The sequence below is a fragment of the Hippopotamus amphibius genome, chromosome 11 (genome assembly GCF_030028045.1).
Source record: "Hippopotamus amphibius kiboko isolate mHipAmp2 chromosome 11, mHipAmp2.hap2, whole genome shotgun sequence".
NCBI classification, from domain to species: domain Eukaryota; kingdom Metazoa; phylum Chordata; class Mammalia; order Artiodactyla; family Hippopotamidae; genus Hippopotamus; species Hippopotamus amphibius.
In genome coordinates this window covers 46,268,542-46,288,471 of record NC_080196.1, presented here as the reverse complement: position 1 = coordinate 46,288,471, position 19,930 = coordinate 46,268,542, and the positions used below count along the sequence as shown (strand labels likewise).

At 39.4% G+C, this 19,930-nt stretch overlaps 1 protein-coding gene across 10 annotated transcripts in view; it reads left to right on the top strand.

Moving 5' to 3' along the window:
• DST (dystonin) overlaps window positions 1-19,930 on the top strand; it is a 470,805-nt gene that overhangs the window by 230,124 nt on the left and 220,751 nt on the right. For 9 of the 10 annotated variants that reach the window (XM_057698598.1, XM_057698604.1, XM_057698599.1 and 6 more), the window contains 3 exons: window positions 5,500-5,589; window positions 7,826-7,903; window positions 9,581-9,673. In XM_057698598.1, coding sequence (XP_057554581.1) covers window positions 5,500-5,589; window positions 7,826-7,903; window positions 9,581-9,673 — 261 coding nt within the window. Of the gene's footprint in view, window positions 1-5,499; window positions 5,590-7,825; window positions 7,904-9,580; window positions 9,674-16,001; window positions 16,795-19,930 lie in introns of those variants that run through there. The other variant, XM_057698601.1, reaches the window with a different exon arrangement.

The following is a 19,930-nucleotide window of genomic DNA, read 5'->3' as shown; positions in this document are numbered from 1 at the left end:
TTTGGTGACTTGAACTGAACTGCAGCTCACGGTAGCAGTAAGGTTAAATACAGGAAATGAAATTTTTGTGGAATTTGTCTAGATTGACATCAACCACTACAAAGTCAGGCTTTTGAAAAAGGCATCCTTGAACATTAAATAAGCATGTATATGATGATCTGGTTTTCATAGTTGAATTTGATTTAGCCCAGGTAAAATCAAACAATTACAAGTTAACAAAATAAAAATTTTAGAGTAGTGTTTTGAACAGTTAAGCCATTTAGATGAGACAGACCTGGCATAATCTACTCTATTTTCTATCAAAAATAAAACAGAAATATTTAGTATGTCATCACCAGGACCTTGTTTGAAATCTCAGCCCACCCCGCTTCTACTTTCCGTTCCCACCTTAGGAAACTCTTCTTAAGCAAAAGATGAGCGCCCTCTAGGGGCAGATTGTAGGTGCAATGCAGTACACACGTTTTGAAAAAACACTGCAAAATTCTGGGAGAATTGTGTGAAATACAGAAAAGGATGCTTCATCCCTGTTACATAATTCAAGTTATATAACTTAACCTCAGAGTGTCTCAAAGTGCTTTCACGTTGCTCATCACTTCCTCGAGCACTGTTTATTCAGACAGTTTTTTGTCCCACAGGGAGAGAATATCCAAAATGAGAAGAAAGAATGTTTTATTAAAAACTGAAAGTGGAAGGTTCAGACTGTTGGCAGCTCACAGCCCTCTGTGAAGGAAAGTTTCCAGGCCAAATGTCTATGACTCAGACTTTGGACAAAATAAAAGGCTTTTCTGTGTCAGCTTAACTATTTAATTCCTTCCTTTTTTCACCGCCTATTGGTTACATGATCAGATATTTCTCTTGGACTCTAGTTGTTTCCACTCAGTTCCTCCACTACCACTCCTTCCCCATAATGTTAATTTTTTTCTTTTTTTCCATAATATTATATTTAATTTTTGATTAACATTCTCTTATATCCTATTCTTTTGTGGTGAGAAAAATGAACCGTTACATACAAAGCACTTAAACAGGGTCAGGTACTGAGTAATAACTCATTGTTTATATTTTTTTATTATTGTTAATAATGGTGGCATTTGTTTTATATAGAATGTAAAGATGAGAATAGTGGTATCTTACATTTATGTAGTGTTTTGCACATACAGACCCTCTGGACTCTCAGAATGATCCCGAGACAGGAAAAACAAGCAATATTCCATGATTATAGAGGCTAAATTAGTCTGTTTCTGTATTTTTTTCTAAAATGCTTTGGAAATTAAGCCACAAGGCTTAGGAGCAGCTTTCCATTTTATGTATTTTCTCTTTTAAGTTGACACATTGATTTTTTAAAACGATGACAGTTTTGTTTTCAGATCACAGAATTTTTGTTCACTGGTTTGAACGCGAGGCCTTTTGTTTTCAAACAGAGTTTGGGCAGCTGTACTAGGTCATGAGACCTATGGCTAAAATCCTAATTCTTTTCCCCTTTGTAATATGTTTTCACTTTTCCTAACTTGGTTTTGCTTGGCATAATCTTCTTCTTCTTCTCTAAACATGCCTAATTTGATTTTTCTTTATTGTTGCATAAATATGATGGTAGAAAAGAACACTTTGTTGTGGAATGTTTCCCTGATGTAGGTGGTTTGGTTCAATCTGGCAAGTTGTGAAATTGGTTCAATCTGGCAAGTTGTGAAATTGCTTTCCTGTGAATACGTGTTCGGAATCACACCCATCTTTTTTTTTTTTTTTTAATTTACGTATAGTTGATTTACAATGTTGTGTTAATTACTGCTGTATATCAAAGTGATTCAATTATACATATAAATGATTTTTTGGTATTCTTTTCCATTATGATTTATCATAGGATATTGAATACAGTTCTCTGTGCTATACAGTAGGACCTTGTTGTTTATCCATTCTATATATAAAAGCTTACATCTGCTAATCCCAAACTCCCAGTCCATCTTCCACCAGCCCCCTCCCCTTTGGCAACCACAAGTCTTTTCTCTGTTTCTGTTTCACAGATCATAGATAGGTTCATTTGTATCATATGTAGCTTCCATATAGAAGTTATATCATATGATGTTTGTCGTTGTCTGTCTGACTTACTTCACTCAGTATGACAATCTCTAGCTGCACCCATGTTGCTGCAAATGGCGTTATTTCATTCTTTTTTATGTCTGAATAATATTCCCTTTATATATGTACCGCATCTTCTGTATCCATTCATCTATCGATGGACATGTAGCTTGTTTCCATGTCTTAGCTATTAATTACACCCCATCTTTAACTGTCCTGGAGTGAGAAAGACAGAGGAAGTAGATCTGGGTTGAAATGTCTCTCCAGTAGGCTGGGTGGGTAAAGGGGACCAGAGCGCACAGCATCCTCATCTCTGTGTGTTGCTTACTGCCCTGGGGGGCCCCATCCTGATCATATACTTGTTTCCCACTTTCCCTTCTGAAGATGTCAGAGCTGCACGATGGAGCCATCTATTTTGAGAGATTTAGCAGCTGGCCAAGGGTCAGGAGCTGCTTAATATTGTTTATATAAATGTGATCTCTCTTGTTCCTGTTTAGGCTCTTAGAGAGTCTGCTTTCTGGTTACACTGGAGATACATAGAAGAGTCCATGGATTTAGATGCGCTGATGTGCATGAAATTCACACGCTTAGCGCCTCTGCCTTGTTTTTTTCAGTTGAGGTATATTTGACGGATAACATTATATTGGCTTCAGGTGAACAACATCATGATTTGGTATTTGTGTATCACTGCAAGATGATCACCACAGTCTAGTTAGCATTCATCACCAGACAGAGTTAGCTTTCAGGATTTATTCTCTTGGCAGCTTTCAAGTCTGTGCTGCAATATGATTGACTGTAGTCACCACGCTGTACATTACATCCCCATGACTTACTTATTCTGTAACTGCATCCCCGTCACCTGTTTCACCCACTCCCCATCCTCTCCCCCCCCCCCCCCCCCACCGCGGCAACCACCATTCTGTTCTCTGTATCTATGATTTTTGCTTTCTTTTGTTTGCTGATTTGTTGTTTTTCAGATTCCACTTATGAGTGAAATCATATGGTATTTGTTCTTCTCTGTCTGACTTATTTTACTTAGTCTAATTCCCTCAAGGTGCATGTTGCAAAGGGCAAGATTTCATTTTTACTGGCTGCGTAATATTCATACCACATCTTCTTTATCCATTCATCCATCCATGGACATCCTCTGGCTTGTTTTTAAGTAGGCCCTTAGGCTTATAATTTCAAGCTCATGGCTTGGAATGAAACCAAGTGATTTCTTACAGTGCTCTAGTATGTGAGTAGAAAATTAAGTATTAGTACTCATTTCATAAAGTTGCTTTTCTGCACGCGTGTGTGTCATTTATGTCATAGATTTGTTCCTGAAAAGATCTGTGGAAATTGGTTCATCTCTGAAATGTAATTGAGCACTTAGGGGGATTGTCATTTAATGGTATTTACTTAATGGAAGGTAAATATTTAATGGAAGGAATGATCTCTTTGTAACTCATCTGGATATTTACAGATTTTCTAAGTAAGGATTGAAATGTGTTGATATGCTTTTTTTTTTTTTTAGAAAAATGAAGTATTTTAAGCTTTATTTTACTATTGTATAATTATCTTATGATACCAAAGAGTCAGCTGTATTTGTTGGGAATTAGGAAATCAAAATAAAAATGTCAACTGGTGAAAACGGGGACACTTGGTTAAAAGTAATTTGTTTCAGTTTTGCTGACTGTTTTATAGGTACTGTTGGCATTAGCAGTTACTGAGAGCTGTTGGGCCCGAGTTTAATGCCTATATTATTTGTAGTAATGATGCACAGATGGGTAATTGAATATTAAATTAATGGAATATTAAAAGGTTCTGTGATGTAGGCATAAACTCCCAAAATACAGGTTATAGGAGCTGATAAATTTGATATAAAACTCTCAAGGAAATATTTTTCTTCACTAATTGAAAATATTTTCTGACAATAAAACAATAGTGTAGATAGTGAATTAAAATAATAAAATTTAGCTGCTGTTTTAGACCCGGAAGATGTACCCATCAAAGGCTTGCTTCTAGTTTACATTAGGCTCTCTCTTGCTCGTTGCTTTGTAGTCAGAGAGTTTTGACCATGCTTTGGATCTCTGTATTACTTTGTGCTGTATATTCACCTGACATTTTGCAAGTACACAGGAGTCTGACTCACGCATATAAACCTCCAGAGTGTACTCCACAGATGGGGAGCACGTAGGGCTGTGCCCGAGTGATGCAGGGAACTGCTGCTCTCTGCCTCTCTCTGGAACACTTCCTTGGCTCCTTTCCTGAGAGCAGCACAAAGTAACACAGCCCAGAATCACCAAAAGGGGAGGGTGTGGAGATGGGCCAGCCCTCCATGGGAGAGCCCGCTTCACAGCCTGCTCTGTCCTTGCCTGTCTGGCAGAAACCTTACAGTGGGCCAGGCGTTCACAGGAGGTGTCCCTGTGGGGCTGACTAGCAGAGCTTTGGGGAAACGTTTGGTGGTTTGAGCTCTAAAATCAGAAAACTTAAACCAGGCCTGGTAACTTTCAGCTAGTGTGAATGTGGTTATGAAAACTCTTCACAGGGAGGGATGGATTAGGAGGTTGGAATTAACATACACACACTACTATGTATAAAATAGATAATCAGTAAGGACCTATGGTATAGCACAGGGAACTCTACTCAATATTCTGTAATAATCCACGTGGGAAAAGAATCTGCAAGAGAATTGATGTATGTATATGCATAACTGAATCACCTTTCTGTACCCCTGAAACTAACACAACATTGTAAATCAAATATACTCCAATATAAAGTAAAATTTAAAAAAAGAAGCTATCCAAAAAACAAACAAACACAAACACAGAAAAGGAAAGAAAAAAAACACCCTCCACTGTAGGAAGATTTATGCTATGCAGAGGAATTTTGGTCTTATGACCTCACATTTATGAATTTCTAAACACTTTATTTTGAACTTATCATAGACTCACAGGAATTTTCAAAAATGGTACACAGAGTCTCACGTACCCTTTCCCCAGCCTACACCTGTGGATTTTTAAAGTGTGGAGTGTGTGCCTCTGGCATCCTGGATTTTGTGGCCCAGAGGTGAGGAAGACCAGTTGGGGCTAAAAACTCACCCCTCTTGCCAAGGTGGCTCTGGTGCTGTATCAGGAATCATGATTCAGGTCAAGGCGTTGCCTGCATTTTAGAAACCGCAACTCCATGTAGTTGTCCAGGCTTTTATTTATTCTGTTGTGTTAAAAATTTAACAATTTTACTTGTATGGATTGTTAATCTGAAATTTACTTTTGTTAATTTTTAAATTTTATTTTTAAGCAGTGAGAGAATCATAATGTTTTTTTTTCAAACATTGCATAAATGAACACACAAGGAAAATCTTCTCCTTGTCCCCTTTCTTGCTTGATTCTTAAGGATGACTTGGGTTCTAGGACCAAAATATTTAAATTGCTTTCTTCTGTGTAGGTTCGAAAACACGTGAATGACCTCTATGAAGACCTGAGGGATGGACACAATTTGATCTCTCTTTTAGAAGTTCTTTCAGGAGACACCTTGGTAAGTTTTAAATTTCCTAATTTATTTCGAAGACCATGTAATCCTTTTGCATCTGACTAGTATGTTTTCAGCACAGACTGTTCAGATTTTTACAGCATCCGTCTTTTGAGCTGCTGTGAATTCTGCCTGAAAAAAGACTTCTGGTTAGAGTACAGAGCATTTTCAGACTTCAAATGGTGTGCATCTGGGAGATGGAAGCCCTTTGATGACCTTGCTTATATAATCAGTCCTGTAATTAAAATACTACTTCTATTCTTCTTTTTTACCTTCGGGCTTTTTTTCCCCCCCTGCTTAGCACACGTTGGATGCATAATATAACCCCCTATTAAAAGACTCACAAATAGCAAGGAAATAAGGATTGCTTTCTGTCAGATGGGCTAACCACCTCCACAGGTGTCATCTCCTTTTTTGTGAACATTCCTCCCCCTTCTTGGTTACCTGGTCTCCTTCATTAAGTTCTGTTCATGCTCTTCTTTTCATTTCTGGTCTGTCTTGTGTCTTTGCTGTCCTATCTTCTGTCTGTTATATTCATTAGCCAAGGGAGCGAGATTTTTTGAAGACCTTACGATTGGTGAGTGCCACAGAAGCATGCGAATATGAACAGCATGAGGATGTGGAGGATGAGGATAAGGGGGTAGGTGTCGGCCCCCGTAACTCGACTAACTTAGCCGTTACATGCGGTGAGCGCTAACGGGATAGAGTAACCCACGGGTTCGGGCTCCTTTTTAGAAAACGATGGAAAGGACCAAAACCCACAGGGAGGTGGATGTGTGTGTACCAGCAAATTGGACAAAGGACATATTTTCTCTTTAAATTTATTTCTGTATTACTGTGCACTGCATGGTATTTGAACATATGTGCTTAAATTATAGGATGGCATTTGAGCTAAAGAAGTTTATGTACCTTTTGCATCAGTATGGAAATCTTACAACCAGCTCGCTAATTTTAACGCAAATCTATTCCACTTCTGAAATTGATATTCCCAACATTAAGTATCTTTTGCTTTTCGAAGGAACATACAGACATTGATTTAATGTTTAAGATTATGCTTTAAATCTTGCCTATTGGCAGTGGGTATTTGATGGACATTCTTTACCTGTCTTATATGTCTCTTTTTATTTAAGGGGGGAGTATTTTAAACAATAGAGTCCTGACAGAGCTCACAAAGGTGTTTAATCCCTGTGACACCCAGTTGACTCAGCCTACCTTTGCAAGACAGATGTGCTTCTTTTGTCACCACATCCCTAGAGCCCCCTGATTTTGTTGAAATTTCTGCTTTTGTGGATCCAGTGGGGAATTCATCACCATCATCTCTCCAGTTATATGGAACTTGTTTTCCCATTCTGTGGTCTGCCGTCTGGTTTATTCTGCTGCCTTTGGCTTCACCAACTATTCATGTTTGAGCAGCTCAGCTGTCAGTTTTCTTTTTTTCCCATTGAAAGATTCTATGTGGTAAATTTCAGCTCCATTCTTTGTATTTTTGTTGAACATTTTCTCAGCTCTGTTTCCTTAATGTTTTCCTTCTGCTAACTTGTAAGGTTTCTTAAGGGAAACGGCATCAAGGAAAAGAGTTACGGTTTGTCAGTTTTCCTGACACAGCAGATCATCACGTCCATCCCCAAGCAGTGTAAAATTAGAGTCTAACCAATTTTGTGCAAAACGAAAATAAAATAAAGAGGAAATATATACATGGCTTTAATTGCTTTTCTCTCTTCCTCTATCATGGCTAAGTAAACCTCCACTGTCTTTCTCCTTTTTGGTGATTTTTATACTAACTGCATGCTAATTTACCTCATTTTCATTAACATGCTATATATATATAATTATAAAAACCCTCTTGATTTAGATTTTAAGAAGGCAAAATGGGGAATAGTATTTAAATCTTTTTGTGCATCTGTAGCTAAATAACTGTAGACTAGAACTGTAGGACAGAGAATATAAGAAGTCTACATGTTCTGTGGTATTTTCTCTTTTCCTTTTGCTTAAATAACACATTTGGAATAGAGGATCTGTTTAAAATAAAAAATATTCAGAAAAATCCCACGTTAAATTCAATCTCAGATAATGCAAAAAATTAAAAATATCATTAAAAAATGTAATGGATTGACATAAGCAGTAAATACTGTTTTGACATATTAAGATGAGCACACAGTATATTCAGCATGAGTTTATTTAGCATGATCAGTGGTATCAGAAAATACAGTGTTTTTTATACCCTGCATTTTTCTATTCTTAGCCCAGAGAGAAAGGTCGGATGCGTTTTCACAGACTACAGAACGTACAAATTGCACTTGACTATTTGAAAAGACGGCAGGTATGATGTTTTTCGAAGACTGTAATGATATAAACATATGTGACTGAATAAATCTGCATAGGACCATGTCTGGGAATGAAAAGGTTAAATTTGTGAATTATAATCATTAAACTTGTGCTTTCATGAGACAGATATTTTAAATTGTTTTTAAACATTTGTTCCAAAGGAAAAGGAAGTTAATAGTAGGTATAAGCCCAGAGGAATTATAAGTGGCTATATTTCCACCTGAATAGGAGCTACTGATTTTCCTCCTGTTGGAACTGGAATGCTTTTGCCTAGGAATTTAATGACATTTTAGTAGCAACAGAATGTTAAGAATGTCTATGAACAGTTCTTAGTAAGTGGGGAGACAGTAGTTTATTTTTTATACTCACTTTATAAAATTACCTTATTTTTATAAAAGATGGTTTATATTATACTTTAGAGAATTTGCATATGTATTTTTAATACCTAGTAGTGAGGAAGCAATAGGTTATTTTTTAAAAGTAGATATAACTGGATGGTTTAGAAGTGGTTAAAAATAAAACCGTTCTGACAACAGTCCCCAACTGGCTCGAGGTTTCAGGAGAAATCATGGAGAAGAATGAAGAATGTGTTGGATTTGATCTTGATTTGGTAGCACTGTGTATTATAGTGATATAAGCCAAATAATTGGTAATTTCAAATAGAAAAAAGGAGGAGACTAGGAAACTCAGGAGAGTTGAAAGTTACTGAAAACAGTGAGAAATCAGAGGTGGCAACAATTTTGCTTTTTAATGGAGTAGGAAAAAGAGAAGAGAGGGCAGGGAGGAGAAGGAAACACTATCTGTTATTACTCCTTCATTTAGTTTATTACGAGCATCAAAGTGCTTTTCGTTATGAAATTCTAGCAAATACTCAGTGCTTATATTTTAAATGTTATTGGTATTTGCCTTACTAGTCTTAATCCTAATGGAAGTTTCCAGAAGGATTAATGGTTCATTATGTCTCCTTGTCGAACTGTTCTTGGCAGTGATTTGTCCAGGAAGTAAGATGTTAGGTGTCATTATCTTTAATTCATGATATTTAATTCTTTTTCCAGGAAGTAGATGTTAAATATCATCATGACATGTATTTACCTGAATGCATACAGTTGTCAGTTGATAAGCTTTGTCTGATTATTATATTATTTTTAAAGTTTTGAACAGTCTTCCAAATGTCCAGAAAGTTATATAGGTACTTATCTGGGTAGCAATCTGTGGTAGACACATAGAATGATAATGCTAGGTGTTTTTTTTTACACTCTTTGTGACAGAAGTGAAAGTTGTTAAAACTGTTTGATGGTTCAGAATAGTTTTGTACTTAATTGTAAAATAACGCTTATTTTCAAAGGACAAAATTATTTCTAATTTAAAAACCTTAAGTATTTAGGGCTTATTTTAATTCTGTTTCTGTCTTGACACGTATACTTTTAATACTTGCTGTAGAAGACAAAACCAAAATAATATTGATTTTTCTCCTTTGTAGTTCCTCTACAAAGTTGCAATCTAAAATGAGTGGGGATGGGGGTAAAACAGTAATTTAAGGATTAGTGGTATTTAAATTATCCAGGCTTTTTTTGTATCTGTAATTTAGAATCACTTTTATGTAGGTAAAAATAACTCATGGGCTGGTTTGAAAAACATTTTGTCTTTTCTCTCTTCTTCACTTGTAAAACAGGTGAAATTAGTGAACATTAGAAATGATGACATAACAGATGGAAATCCCAAATTGACTTTGGGGTTAATATGGACAATAATTTTACACTTTCAGGTAAGCCTGATTTTCTTAATTGTCATTTCTTTTAGCCTCATTGCTGCTTGTCAAGTCGTTCATATGAAGGGTGACTTATGCATTCACAGCCAATGGAGGAAAATAAATTTCAGGCTTTCTTTTTTTTTTAAATTTGTTTTGTATTTTGTATTGGAGTATGGTTGATTTACAGTCTTGTGTTTGTTTCAGGTGTCCAGCAAAGTGATTCAGTTATACATATACATATATCCATTCTTTTTCAGATTTCTTTCCCATATAGATTATTATAGAATGTTGAGTAGAGTTCTCTGTGCTATGCAGTAGGTCCTTGTTGTTTATCTGTTTTCTATGTAGTAGTGTGTATGTGTTAATCCCAGCCTCCTAATTTATCCCTCCCCCCACCTTCCCCTTTGGTAACCCTGAGTTGGTTTTTGAAGTCTTTGAGCCCGTTGCTGTTTTTAAGTAAATTGGGTTGTATCATTTTTGTGGATGCCACACGTAAGTGACATGGGATATTTAGGCTTTGTTTCTTAAACAGCGTATTTGTGGTGTTCCTCTTGGCACCCTGTTTCCTGTTGTTGAAAAGCTTGAAATGCTTGTAACCTCAGAGTTGAAAGACAGAGATTCCCTTCTATTGAATGTGGACACATTTCTTTTGTTTATTGGCCAGCATCACCTGATTTAGCTACATAAATGTTTCATGACTCAATCCTTATTTAGAATGGGTTACATTGACATTATATGCCAGCTGTTGTCTCCTTGTTTTACAGACACTAGGTGGCAGTGTCGCTCTCGTAAAGAGATCTGCTGAACTGGAACCATCCATGTTTCCTGTAGAGCTGCTCTTGCTCACACTAGATTTCAGGAGAGTAAAGGCAAATGTATTAACTATGAATTATCATCTGATTCCTGGTGCCAGTTAAAGGCTGGTCTTGATCTTTGGTTTTGATAAAATGATGCATTAAAAAAAATCATCTTCATTTGATTTAAGGCGAATCCTAATTTTGGAACTTTTCTTTGGTTTATAAATGCCTTGTGTGACTATGTAGCCTTGTATGTGTAGTGGGCACACAGCCTGGCCTGCAGGGGGCACACAGCACGTCTTACTGATTGATGGCTGTGTGGGTGGGCCTTGGAGGAGGAAGAGAGAACTTGCCAACTTCAGAAAGGAGCTGGGGTTTTGAACCAGATCTTGGGAGGAAGAAGATTTATTTTTAATCTTTAAAAAAATTGGGATACAGGGTTTATAGGAGAATGGTGGAGAATAATGTACCCAGGGCTCGTTTGGGAACAGGATAAATCTGACAGGTATGGACAGGTACAGGAAGTAGAGTCTTGTAGTTTCCAGGACCTGGACAGGCAGCAAAGTTGCAGCAGTAGGAATTCAAAGGAGGAGACCCAGGTCTGAGGAGACCGGGTAACCAGGTGTCAGCCTGCCAGATGATAGGGAAGCTAACAGAGGTGAATGTCTACTCAGCTTGGCTATTGATGGCTGGGAGATCCAGTATCAGGAACGGGAGGCAGGACCCTCATTACTAGAAGACCCCATCCTTAGGGCACCTGGGGTACCGAGCATTAACCCAAGGCAGGGATTTGGGCATGGAGCCAGACCCCAGACCTTATTACCGAAACAGGTGAGTCTGACTAGAACTGGCCAAAAAGCAGATTTCCTGTGGTGTTCCTCAGCAGTTTTCTCAGGGATCCGGAACTTTTAGGGTTGAAAATGCAAGAGCCCCACATGGGTAGGTTAGAGGCCTGTTGGATGGAACCAATCCCGTTGTTACTGATAGCTGGTGATATAGGCTGAGTCTGGATTTTGCAGGTCAGAGTGGGAACCCCTGTGGGGCAGTGGGGTACACCCAGGCTCTGGAGGGAGGCAGAGCTGAGTGTCATCATTGGCTCTTCTGTCTGTGGCTGTGAAGGCATCGGGCAAGTCTCCTAACCACTCTGCACAGGAAAAATGATGTTTTAGGAACCTCAGTGTATGGGCTCCAGTAAAATAAATAGAAATGAATACAGGCCATAGTCAGGGAGATAAACTGAGAGGCTGAGTGGTACCCTCAGAGTAGAGTGATACAGGCCAGGCAGGACTCAGATGGGGAAGAAACGTTGAATCCAGGGGGTGGCGTTTTGAAGGAAGAAAGGAAGGGACTTGGTGGCAGGGCGTAGAGGATGAAGGAGAGGGGTGGAGATTAAAGATGGCTCTGAACGGTGAAGCCTGGGAGATAAGAACCCATTATGGAGGTGAAGGGAAAGGGAAAGGTAATGACCTTGTGCGTGGGTTTGATGTTCTGGTGGGAGACCCCGGGCTTCTGTCTGCTGAGCAGCTGGAAATGGGAGAGAAGAGCACAGCTGGGGAGTCAGAGGTACTGGTAATAAACCTGGGAGTTTCCAGAATACGAGTGGTCCTTGAATCTGTCAGAGAGAAGGGATCTTCAGAGGGTCCAAAGGAAGAGCATGTGTGGAGAGGAGCAGAGGGCAAAGGACAGAAACTGGGGAAGGCCCATGATTAGGGTGCAGGAGGAAGAGGATCCATCTGGGGAGACAGAAGAGGAACAGTTGGAGACCTGGCTGGCAGCTGCTATCCATCTGGCAAAGCCCATGTCTAGTATCAGCGAGCATCTCCCTTTTTCTCTAACCCCTTCCTGATCCTACAGCACTCCTCTACATCCCTCTTTTTACTTGTATTGAGATAGATTCATCACCCTAGATGATAGTCAGTTTTACCAACATTCTCCCAATAGATAGAAGAGCATACTTCATTTCTTGTTGTAGCAACAAGAAAATGTAGTATTGACGAAACCAAGGGAAGATAATTTCAAGTAGAAACGAACAGTGAGCAGTGTGAGATGCCACCAAAGAAGGTGAAAAAGTTAAGATTCTTGAGTACAGGTTAGTAGTTTTGTCTAGAAAAAAGACATTGGGGACGATAGAGAAGGTCCCCTCAAGTTCCTGGGAGAAAGTAACAGACCAAAATGTGAGTAAATGGTTGGAAATTAAAGACATTATGTTTATTTTAGACCCTAAGATGGAGGAAATGTAAAATAAAAGGCCATCCATTCAAAAAGGAATTATATATGAAGAAAGCTCTTTGGGGTTCAGGTGTCTTTGGAGGACAGAAGAGGACCATCCATAGAAGTACCAAAAAAGTTTTGTTTCTTTTTTTAAAATTTATTTTATTGAATTATAGTTGATTTATAATGTTGTGTTAATTTCTGCTATACAGCAAAGTGATTCAGTTATATATATATGTATCCTTTTTCATATTCTTTTCCATTATGGTTTATCACAGAGTATTGAATATAGTTCCCTGTGCTATACAGTAGGACCTTATTGTTTATCCATTCTCTGTATAATATTTTGCATCTGCTAATCCCAGACTCCCAAGAGTTTTGCTTCTGATATAATCCTGCAGCATGTATTATGAAATCCAGTGTATTTTAGGACCTGAATTACAAGATATGACTATTAAATTATCACCTGTATTTAAAAATTACACCAAGATTTTTAAAAAATGAAACATTTCAATTTTTTGGTAAAATAAAAATGTTCTTTTTAATTTAAAGAAATACCTTTTCTTAGTCCTATGATAATTTAAGATGAGAACAATTTTACTGGTTATGCCAAGATGGAAGGCTATTTATAGCTGTTTATAATCTTCCTCATTCAAAGTGACTGGGCCTTTTTTTTTTCCCCCCTCTATGCATAAGTAAGGGAAGTAATTTCAGAAGACCTATTTATTTATTGATTTAAAAATATTTGAGCATTGCAAATTGAATATCCGTTATAGTCGGGCTGTCTAAAGGTAAGCATTAGTAATACAGTAATCCTGTATTAGCTATCATATGCTAGATCCAGAAACACTAATGTTACTAACCAGCGTTCTTGGCTTCCTTAATCAATAGAAATTGACTAGAGGCCTGATAAGAAATTCAGGCCAGGCTTTACTGGGGTCCCTGCTGCAGCAGGCGGGGAGCGAGAACACACAGCAGGTTCCCTTGCTTGGGGGTGGGGGTGAGTTTGTTTCTTATGTGGGGTGAGGGTAGGGGTGTGTCTAGGGGGTCAGGCTGGAGGGGTGGCTTGGGTGGTTTGCCCACCCCTTCGGTGGTGTTTTGTGGTGGTGGTGTGTGCAGGGGCCGTACACTGTACACCGCTTTCGTTTCGCTCTTCGCTCCGGAGCCCCTGCTTTTGCTCTGGGCTCTTCAAAAGTGGCAGTTGGGTTTTTTGGTCTTTGTATCTTTCCTCCAGAATTTTCCCCAGCTTTGCATGCAGGCAGTTATTTTTAGTCCCATAGAGTTTCTTTGTTGCTCCAGGAGAGGTGTGTCCAGGTGCGAGAGCTGCAGCACAGGGTCTCAGGTCCCAGTGTCTCCCTAGGATGATGAAGTTTATTGTTCTATTGGCAGAATGTTTGTAAAACTGACTACAATCTGGGGTGATGAGTTTATCACGATATAAATAAAAATAAGGATGTAGAGGAGGGTGTGTTGTGGTAAGATTAGGAAGGTCTTAGAGAATAAAGGAAATCATCACTGATAGGCTTTGTAAGGTGAATGCCAGCTACCAGGCAGAGACTGAAGGGGGGCCGTTTCTGGGGGAGACAGCGGTATGCAGTGGCCTGAAAATGGTCACTTGCTCGGTTTGGCAAGGCTGGAAGCAAGTGCAAATCACTGGTCTTGGCTATACTGTGTTAGTGCAGATACCAGCCATACTTTGAAATTCTCTTGAATAATGTTTCATTGTCAGTGAAGACATTGAAAATCAAATTAAAAAGAAAGGAACAAACCAACAACCCTGAAGCTTTATTTTTGCCGGCTTATCTTCTAGGATATTCAGTTTTTTTTCTGTTGGGGGTTAATTTCCTTGAAATGATTAAGGAAAACCTCACCATTCAGGTCTGTTATTGACAAATATCAGCCACATTGCTAACTTGACTGTTTAATTGAATCGTTTTATTTAGAAAAATATGAGTTCCATCTTTTAAAATTTTTTTTAAATTTATTTATTTAATTTGTTTATTGGGTGTGTTGGGTCTTCATTGCTGCACACAGGCTTTTCTCTAGTTGCGGTGAGCAGGGGCTACTCTTTGTTGTGGTGTGCGGGCTTCTCATTGGGGTGGCTTCTCTTGTTGCGGAGCACGGGCTCTAGGCACGTCGGCTTCTTTAGTTGTGGCACACAGGGCTCAGTAGTTGTGGCTCACGGGCTCTGGAGTGCAGGCTCAGTAGTTGTGGAGCACGGGCTTAGTTGCTCTGTGGCATGTGGGAGTCTTCCTAGAGCAGGGCTCAAACCTGTGTCCCTGCATTTGCAGGCAGATTCTTAACCACTGTGCCACCTAGGAAGTCCCCGAGTTCCATCTTTTGATCAGTCTAAAGACAATTTTGAGAAAAGCAATTATCGATTTTCTTTATTAGTCAGATGATTTCAGCTTACGCATTAGACTAGTCTTGCAATAATTTACCTTTTACCATATCGATGACTCAGTGCTGGAAATATGCACACCTTAGGTCATCCAGTTCCATACTGATTTATTACTTATACACCATGGGCCTGGTAAAACTGCATAATATTTAACTAAGGTACAATTATACAAGTTACCTGTAAAAGTTCAACTGCCTTTTAATTCATGTTAAGAACACACAGGTGTTTTTTTTGACTGTGTTCCATGCTTTAAATCATAAAATTTATCATTTTACTCGTATGAAAATCCTGATGATCATAAAAAGAGAAATGGCTTGGAAATTTGTCACATGAAAAATCTGACAAACTGTTTGAAGAGATTGATTTTTAGAAACAATTTGAAGAGAGTGTTTTAGGCATTTGGCATGTATTCTCTTCAGCTATTGAATCACCCTGTTCTTTTTTTATGGCCCCGGTTTTTGAATAGGAGTCTTAATACAGTTTATAGAGGTTTTTGAGCCCTTTTTTGGGGGCAAGTGCCAACATTAGTTTGTGTCTCTTAAGAAAAAAAATTGTATGGTGGAGACTCTCTGAAACTAAGTTTGAAAGGCACTTTGCTAAACGTCTCCTGACTGGAGTTAGGCTTCTGTTTGCACTCAGATTTGTTGAATCACCAGTCATTCCAAAGGTTAACGCAAACTTTGGTAGTGTAACTGCATTTCAGAAAACCGAAAGTAAAGCAAGGGTCAGAACTTTTTCGTGCAGTAAAGCTAAGGGTTTGCCTTGAAAACTCATCAGCGTGTCATTTGACAGTAAACAGTGATGTTTGCCTAAGAGGATTGGTGGCAGGAATAAGCCACAGGGTGTCTAATGAGACCCAGGGACCGGCCGGGCAGGATGCCATGGCATTTCTTGCGGGTGCCTTTCTCACAAGCAAAATGGCCTCATGCTGAAAAGGATGGTCGTGAGGTCTGAGGAATTAGACTGCATGGAGATCTGAGTAAGCCCCAGCTTTTGCAATGACTGACACTGCGCAACTGTGATTTCCTGCAAATCAAATGGGGAATGTCTGTGGATGTGTCCGAGCGGAGAAAGAAGAACAATATTTAGATCCTGCCAAGACTCCTCTGAGCCCTGAAAAATATTCTGCTGGAAGAAGAAAATACTTTAGAAGAGAACCGACCAAGAAAACTGTATGTGACACAGAGTCAGGAGAGCCAAAGCATGAAAATGAAGGGAAGAGGAGCAGCGCCCTGCTCTCCAGGGGGCTGTTGCAGGAGGGATGTGCCAGCCCCAGCCTCGCTCTGGAAGCGGGTGTCCAGCACGACTCGGTGAGCAGCTGGTGTCACCCTGGGAGCCCTTCTCCTCCTCGACACCAGGAAACAGAAGTCCAAGTCAGTGAACTAGAAGAAAGGATTTCAGAAAAAGACAGCACTCCTTGCCGTGCGAAGAGGAAGGACCATTTTGATGATGTCAACCCAAGAGAAATAACATTCCAGAGAAAAACAGATGGTTTTTCTTTCCAAGAGGCAGCCAGCTTAAGTTCCATTCACTATGGTACAGAGAGAGCGCTTGAACAAAGTGGGTTTTCCGAAGACCCATCAAAAAATGACAGTGGTGTTCAGGAAAAGCAGAACACGGAGAGATCTTGCCCTCATGCAACACACCACTTCCAGTTTGAAAAAAAGAGATGTCATTCCCTCTGTGATAACGTGTCCTTTCCTTCCAGGGACACAAGTGGGACGGAGGTAAGTGCAGCGCAGAGCCTGCGATAAACGTGTAAATAAGGACTCCAGGTGCTCACACCTGACTGAGGTTCTGTAACTTGTCCTTTGTAAGCATTCTTTTTATATTCGTTTACGTGAAAGCTGTAGAGTTCTTGGTGCACTTCATTTGTAGCCTTAGGTTTGATTATTATGATTTTATTTTTTGTGATACATTCTTTAATCCTGCCTTTATTTCAGACCCTGTCCATTTTTGTTATTGTTGGAAGACTTAGTGAACCACTGCTCTAAGATAATGCACATCTTTTGAATTTGTGTAGTTCACGTGTCTTTACTTTTCCCATGGAATAGCCTTTGGAAACAAAAGTTAAATCAAAAAGCAGTTATGACAAGACAGATGTAGGGAGGAGACACTGCAGTGATCAGTCAGTACTGACTTGCTGATCCAGAAGCCACATTCTAGTTCTTTATTTGTTCCCATACACAGGGACACTCACATCATTGCCTTCAGTTCCGTGTGTGTGTGTCAGTGTGTGTGGGGGGGTGGCAGGCACAGAGGAAACTGCCCAAATCTGTTCTGTCTCTTTGTCACGTGAGGTACGCCCTGGCCAAGTCTAAAATCAGAACTCACTTGGGCAGCGGGTCACAGGAATCTGCCTATGACTCAGACTGCCGGGAAGTTGCCATCCTTATTCCTAACAGGGACATTTAGCTTTAGACAAGTTGCTTCTCTGGGATTTTTACTTGCCCTTAAAATGTAAGGGAATATCGATTTACTTGCCTGAGACGTGTATCAGCCATGCAGTGTCCTGTATGTACATGGTGCCCCTTGGCAATTGAGGCCTTTTTCTTTAAGCTGTTCCTAAATTTGCCGTTTAAGAAAAAATCTGGATGTAAGTGGTATATGTGATGTGAGACATTCGTGGCAAGGTCATTGTATTGCTGGGCAGAGATCCTCGGCCCGGTGATCCGATGAGGTTTTATTAGGGTCAGTGTGTGTGATCGTTATTGGCCTTGGCTGATGGTCTCCCTGAAGCTGGTTCCCCTGTTTGTACCCACCGCCATGCCCTGCCAATGTTATGTGATGCATTCTATTTACATTTTACAGTGGTGACATTTAAAAAGAAAGAGTCCAGTCTAGGCCAGTATCTGTGTAGGTCTGGCATGGAGGTCAGTGCAAAAGAAAGCTGCTTGACTGATGTGTGTTTGTGAGTGTAGCCACTTGCTTTGCTCACATATGTTTTCCATCTGCTTTTTGCATAATTTGGCTTCAAGTAAGCCTTACGTGTTTCCATTAGTGGAAACTCTTAAAAATCTGTTTCCTAAGTGGTGCAATAAGCCTTTTTCCCCACTTGCATTATCCTCATGCCAAGGATTTTTTTACCCCTTCTTTCTACTTTGTGTAGCTGATGGTTTTTGAAACCTGTGTGGAAAATACATGTGAAAATAAGTCATAAACCTGTCAATCAGATTTGTTAAATAATTGTGATATGGAGGTACTTAAAGCCTCATATCTTCTAGGGAAATGCTGAGTGGGATAGTCCTTTTATTTTTCACTTTAAAAAATTTTTTTATTTTATATTGGAATATAGTTGATTTACAGTGTGTTAGTTTCAGGTGTACAGCAGAGTGATTCAGTTATACATACACATATATCCATTCTTTTGCAGATTCTTTTCCCATTTAGGTTATTATAGAATATTGACTGGAGTTCCCTGTGCTATACTATAGGTCCTTGTTGATTATCTATTTTATATATAGTAGCGTGTATATGTTAATCCCCAATTCCTAATTTACTCCCCCTCCCCCAACCATAAATTTGTGTTCTGTGTCTGTGAGTCTGTTTCTGTTATGTAAATAAGTTCATTTGTATCCTTTTTTAGATTCTACATGTAAGTGATATCATATGATATTTGTCTTTCTCTCTCTGTCTTACTTCACTTAGTATGATAATCTCTGGGTCCATCCATGTTACTGCAAATGGCATTATTTCATTCTTTTTAATAGCTGGGTAATATTCCATTGCATGTATGTACCACATCTTCTTTATTCATTCATCTGTCAATGGACATTTAGGTTGTTTCCGTATCTTGGCTATTGTGAATAGTGCTGCTGTGAACATTGGGCTGCATGTATCCTTTCAAATTATGATTTTCTCTGGATATATGCCCAGAAGTGGGATTGCTAGATCATATGGCAGCTCTGTTTTTAGTTTTTTGAGGAACCTCCATTCTGTTCTCCATAGTGTCTGCACCAACTTACGTCCCCACCAACAGTGTAGGAGGGTTCCCTTTTCTCCCTATCCTCTCCAGCATTTATTGTTTGTAGACGTTTTGGTGAGGGACAGTCCGTATTTTATCTGAGGAGTTTGACATCTTACTTCTCTGTGATCCAGATAAAGACTGTTATGCGCCAAACTGAGTCAGACCAACAGCTCGGCTGCTCCTTATAGGTGCATTCTTCCCAGTACCTTGGAGGTGGACTCTGCTTAATTATCTTTGGCTAGAACTGTGCACAGCCCTCTTTATCTTGCATTGGATTCTCCATTTTTTTATTGCAGAATTGGATGCAAATGAGAGCTGTCAGCCCCTTCACTAGTATTCCATCCCAGAAATGGCCTGTTAGCCAGCATTCCTTTGCAAGACATTGTCCCTTCAAAATCGTTTCCATATCTTCTCTTTGTGAGCCATTTTTACTCATTCGTTTGTGTGCAGGGTTGGACTCAATGGCGTTTGGGTTAATCTCCATAGTAGAATAGTGTACAATTCTTTGAACTATCTTAAGCTTAGGCTTAGTTTAAGCCTCTGACTTGAACTTCCCAGGTCCTGTGACATTTGTCATTCTTAGTCTAGGTGACCAGTCCACCTTCTCTTTAATCCTTGCCATCGTAAGCTGACCTCGGGTGGCCCTCCAGGCTCTGGGGTTCTGCGAAGCGGGCTCAGCGGCCCCTTCTTGGGTGCCTACTGCGTGTAAATCTCATAGCATGTGATAACTTCACCAGGGTAAGGAGGTGTAAGTAAACAAAGGAAGTATCTCAGATTTGCTGCTGCTTTGGAAGTAGAAAAACACTTTCAGGCACATTGTGTCTTTTGATCATTCTTAGCAGCTATATTAAATAGGTGAAATAGACAGTTCCTCTTTAATGGCAGGAAGAAATGGA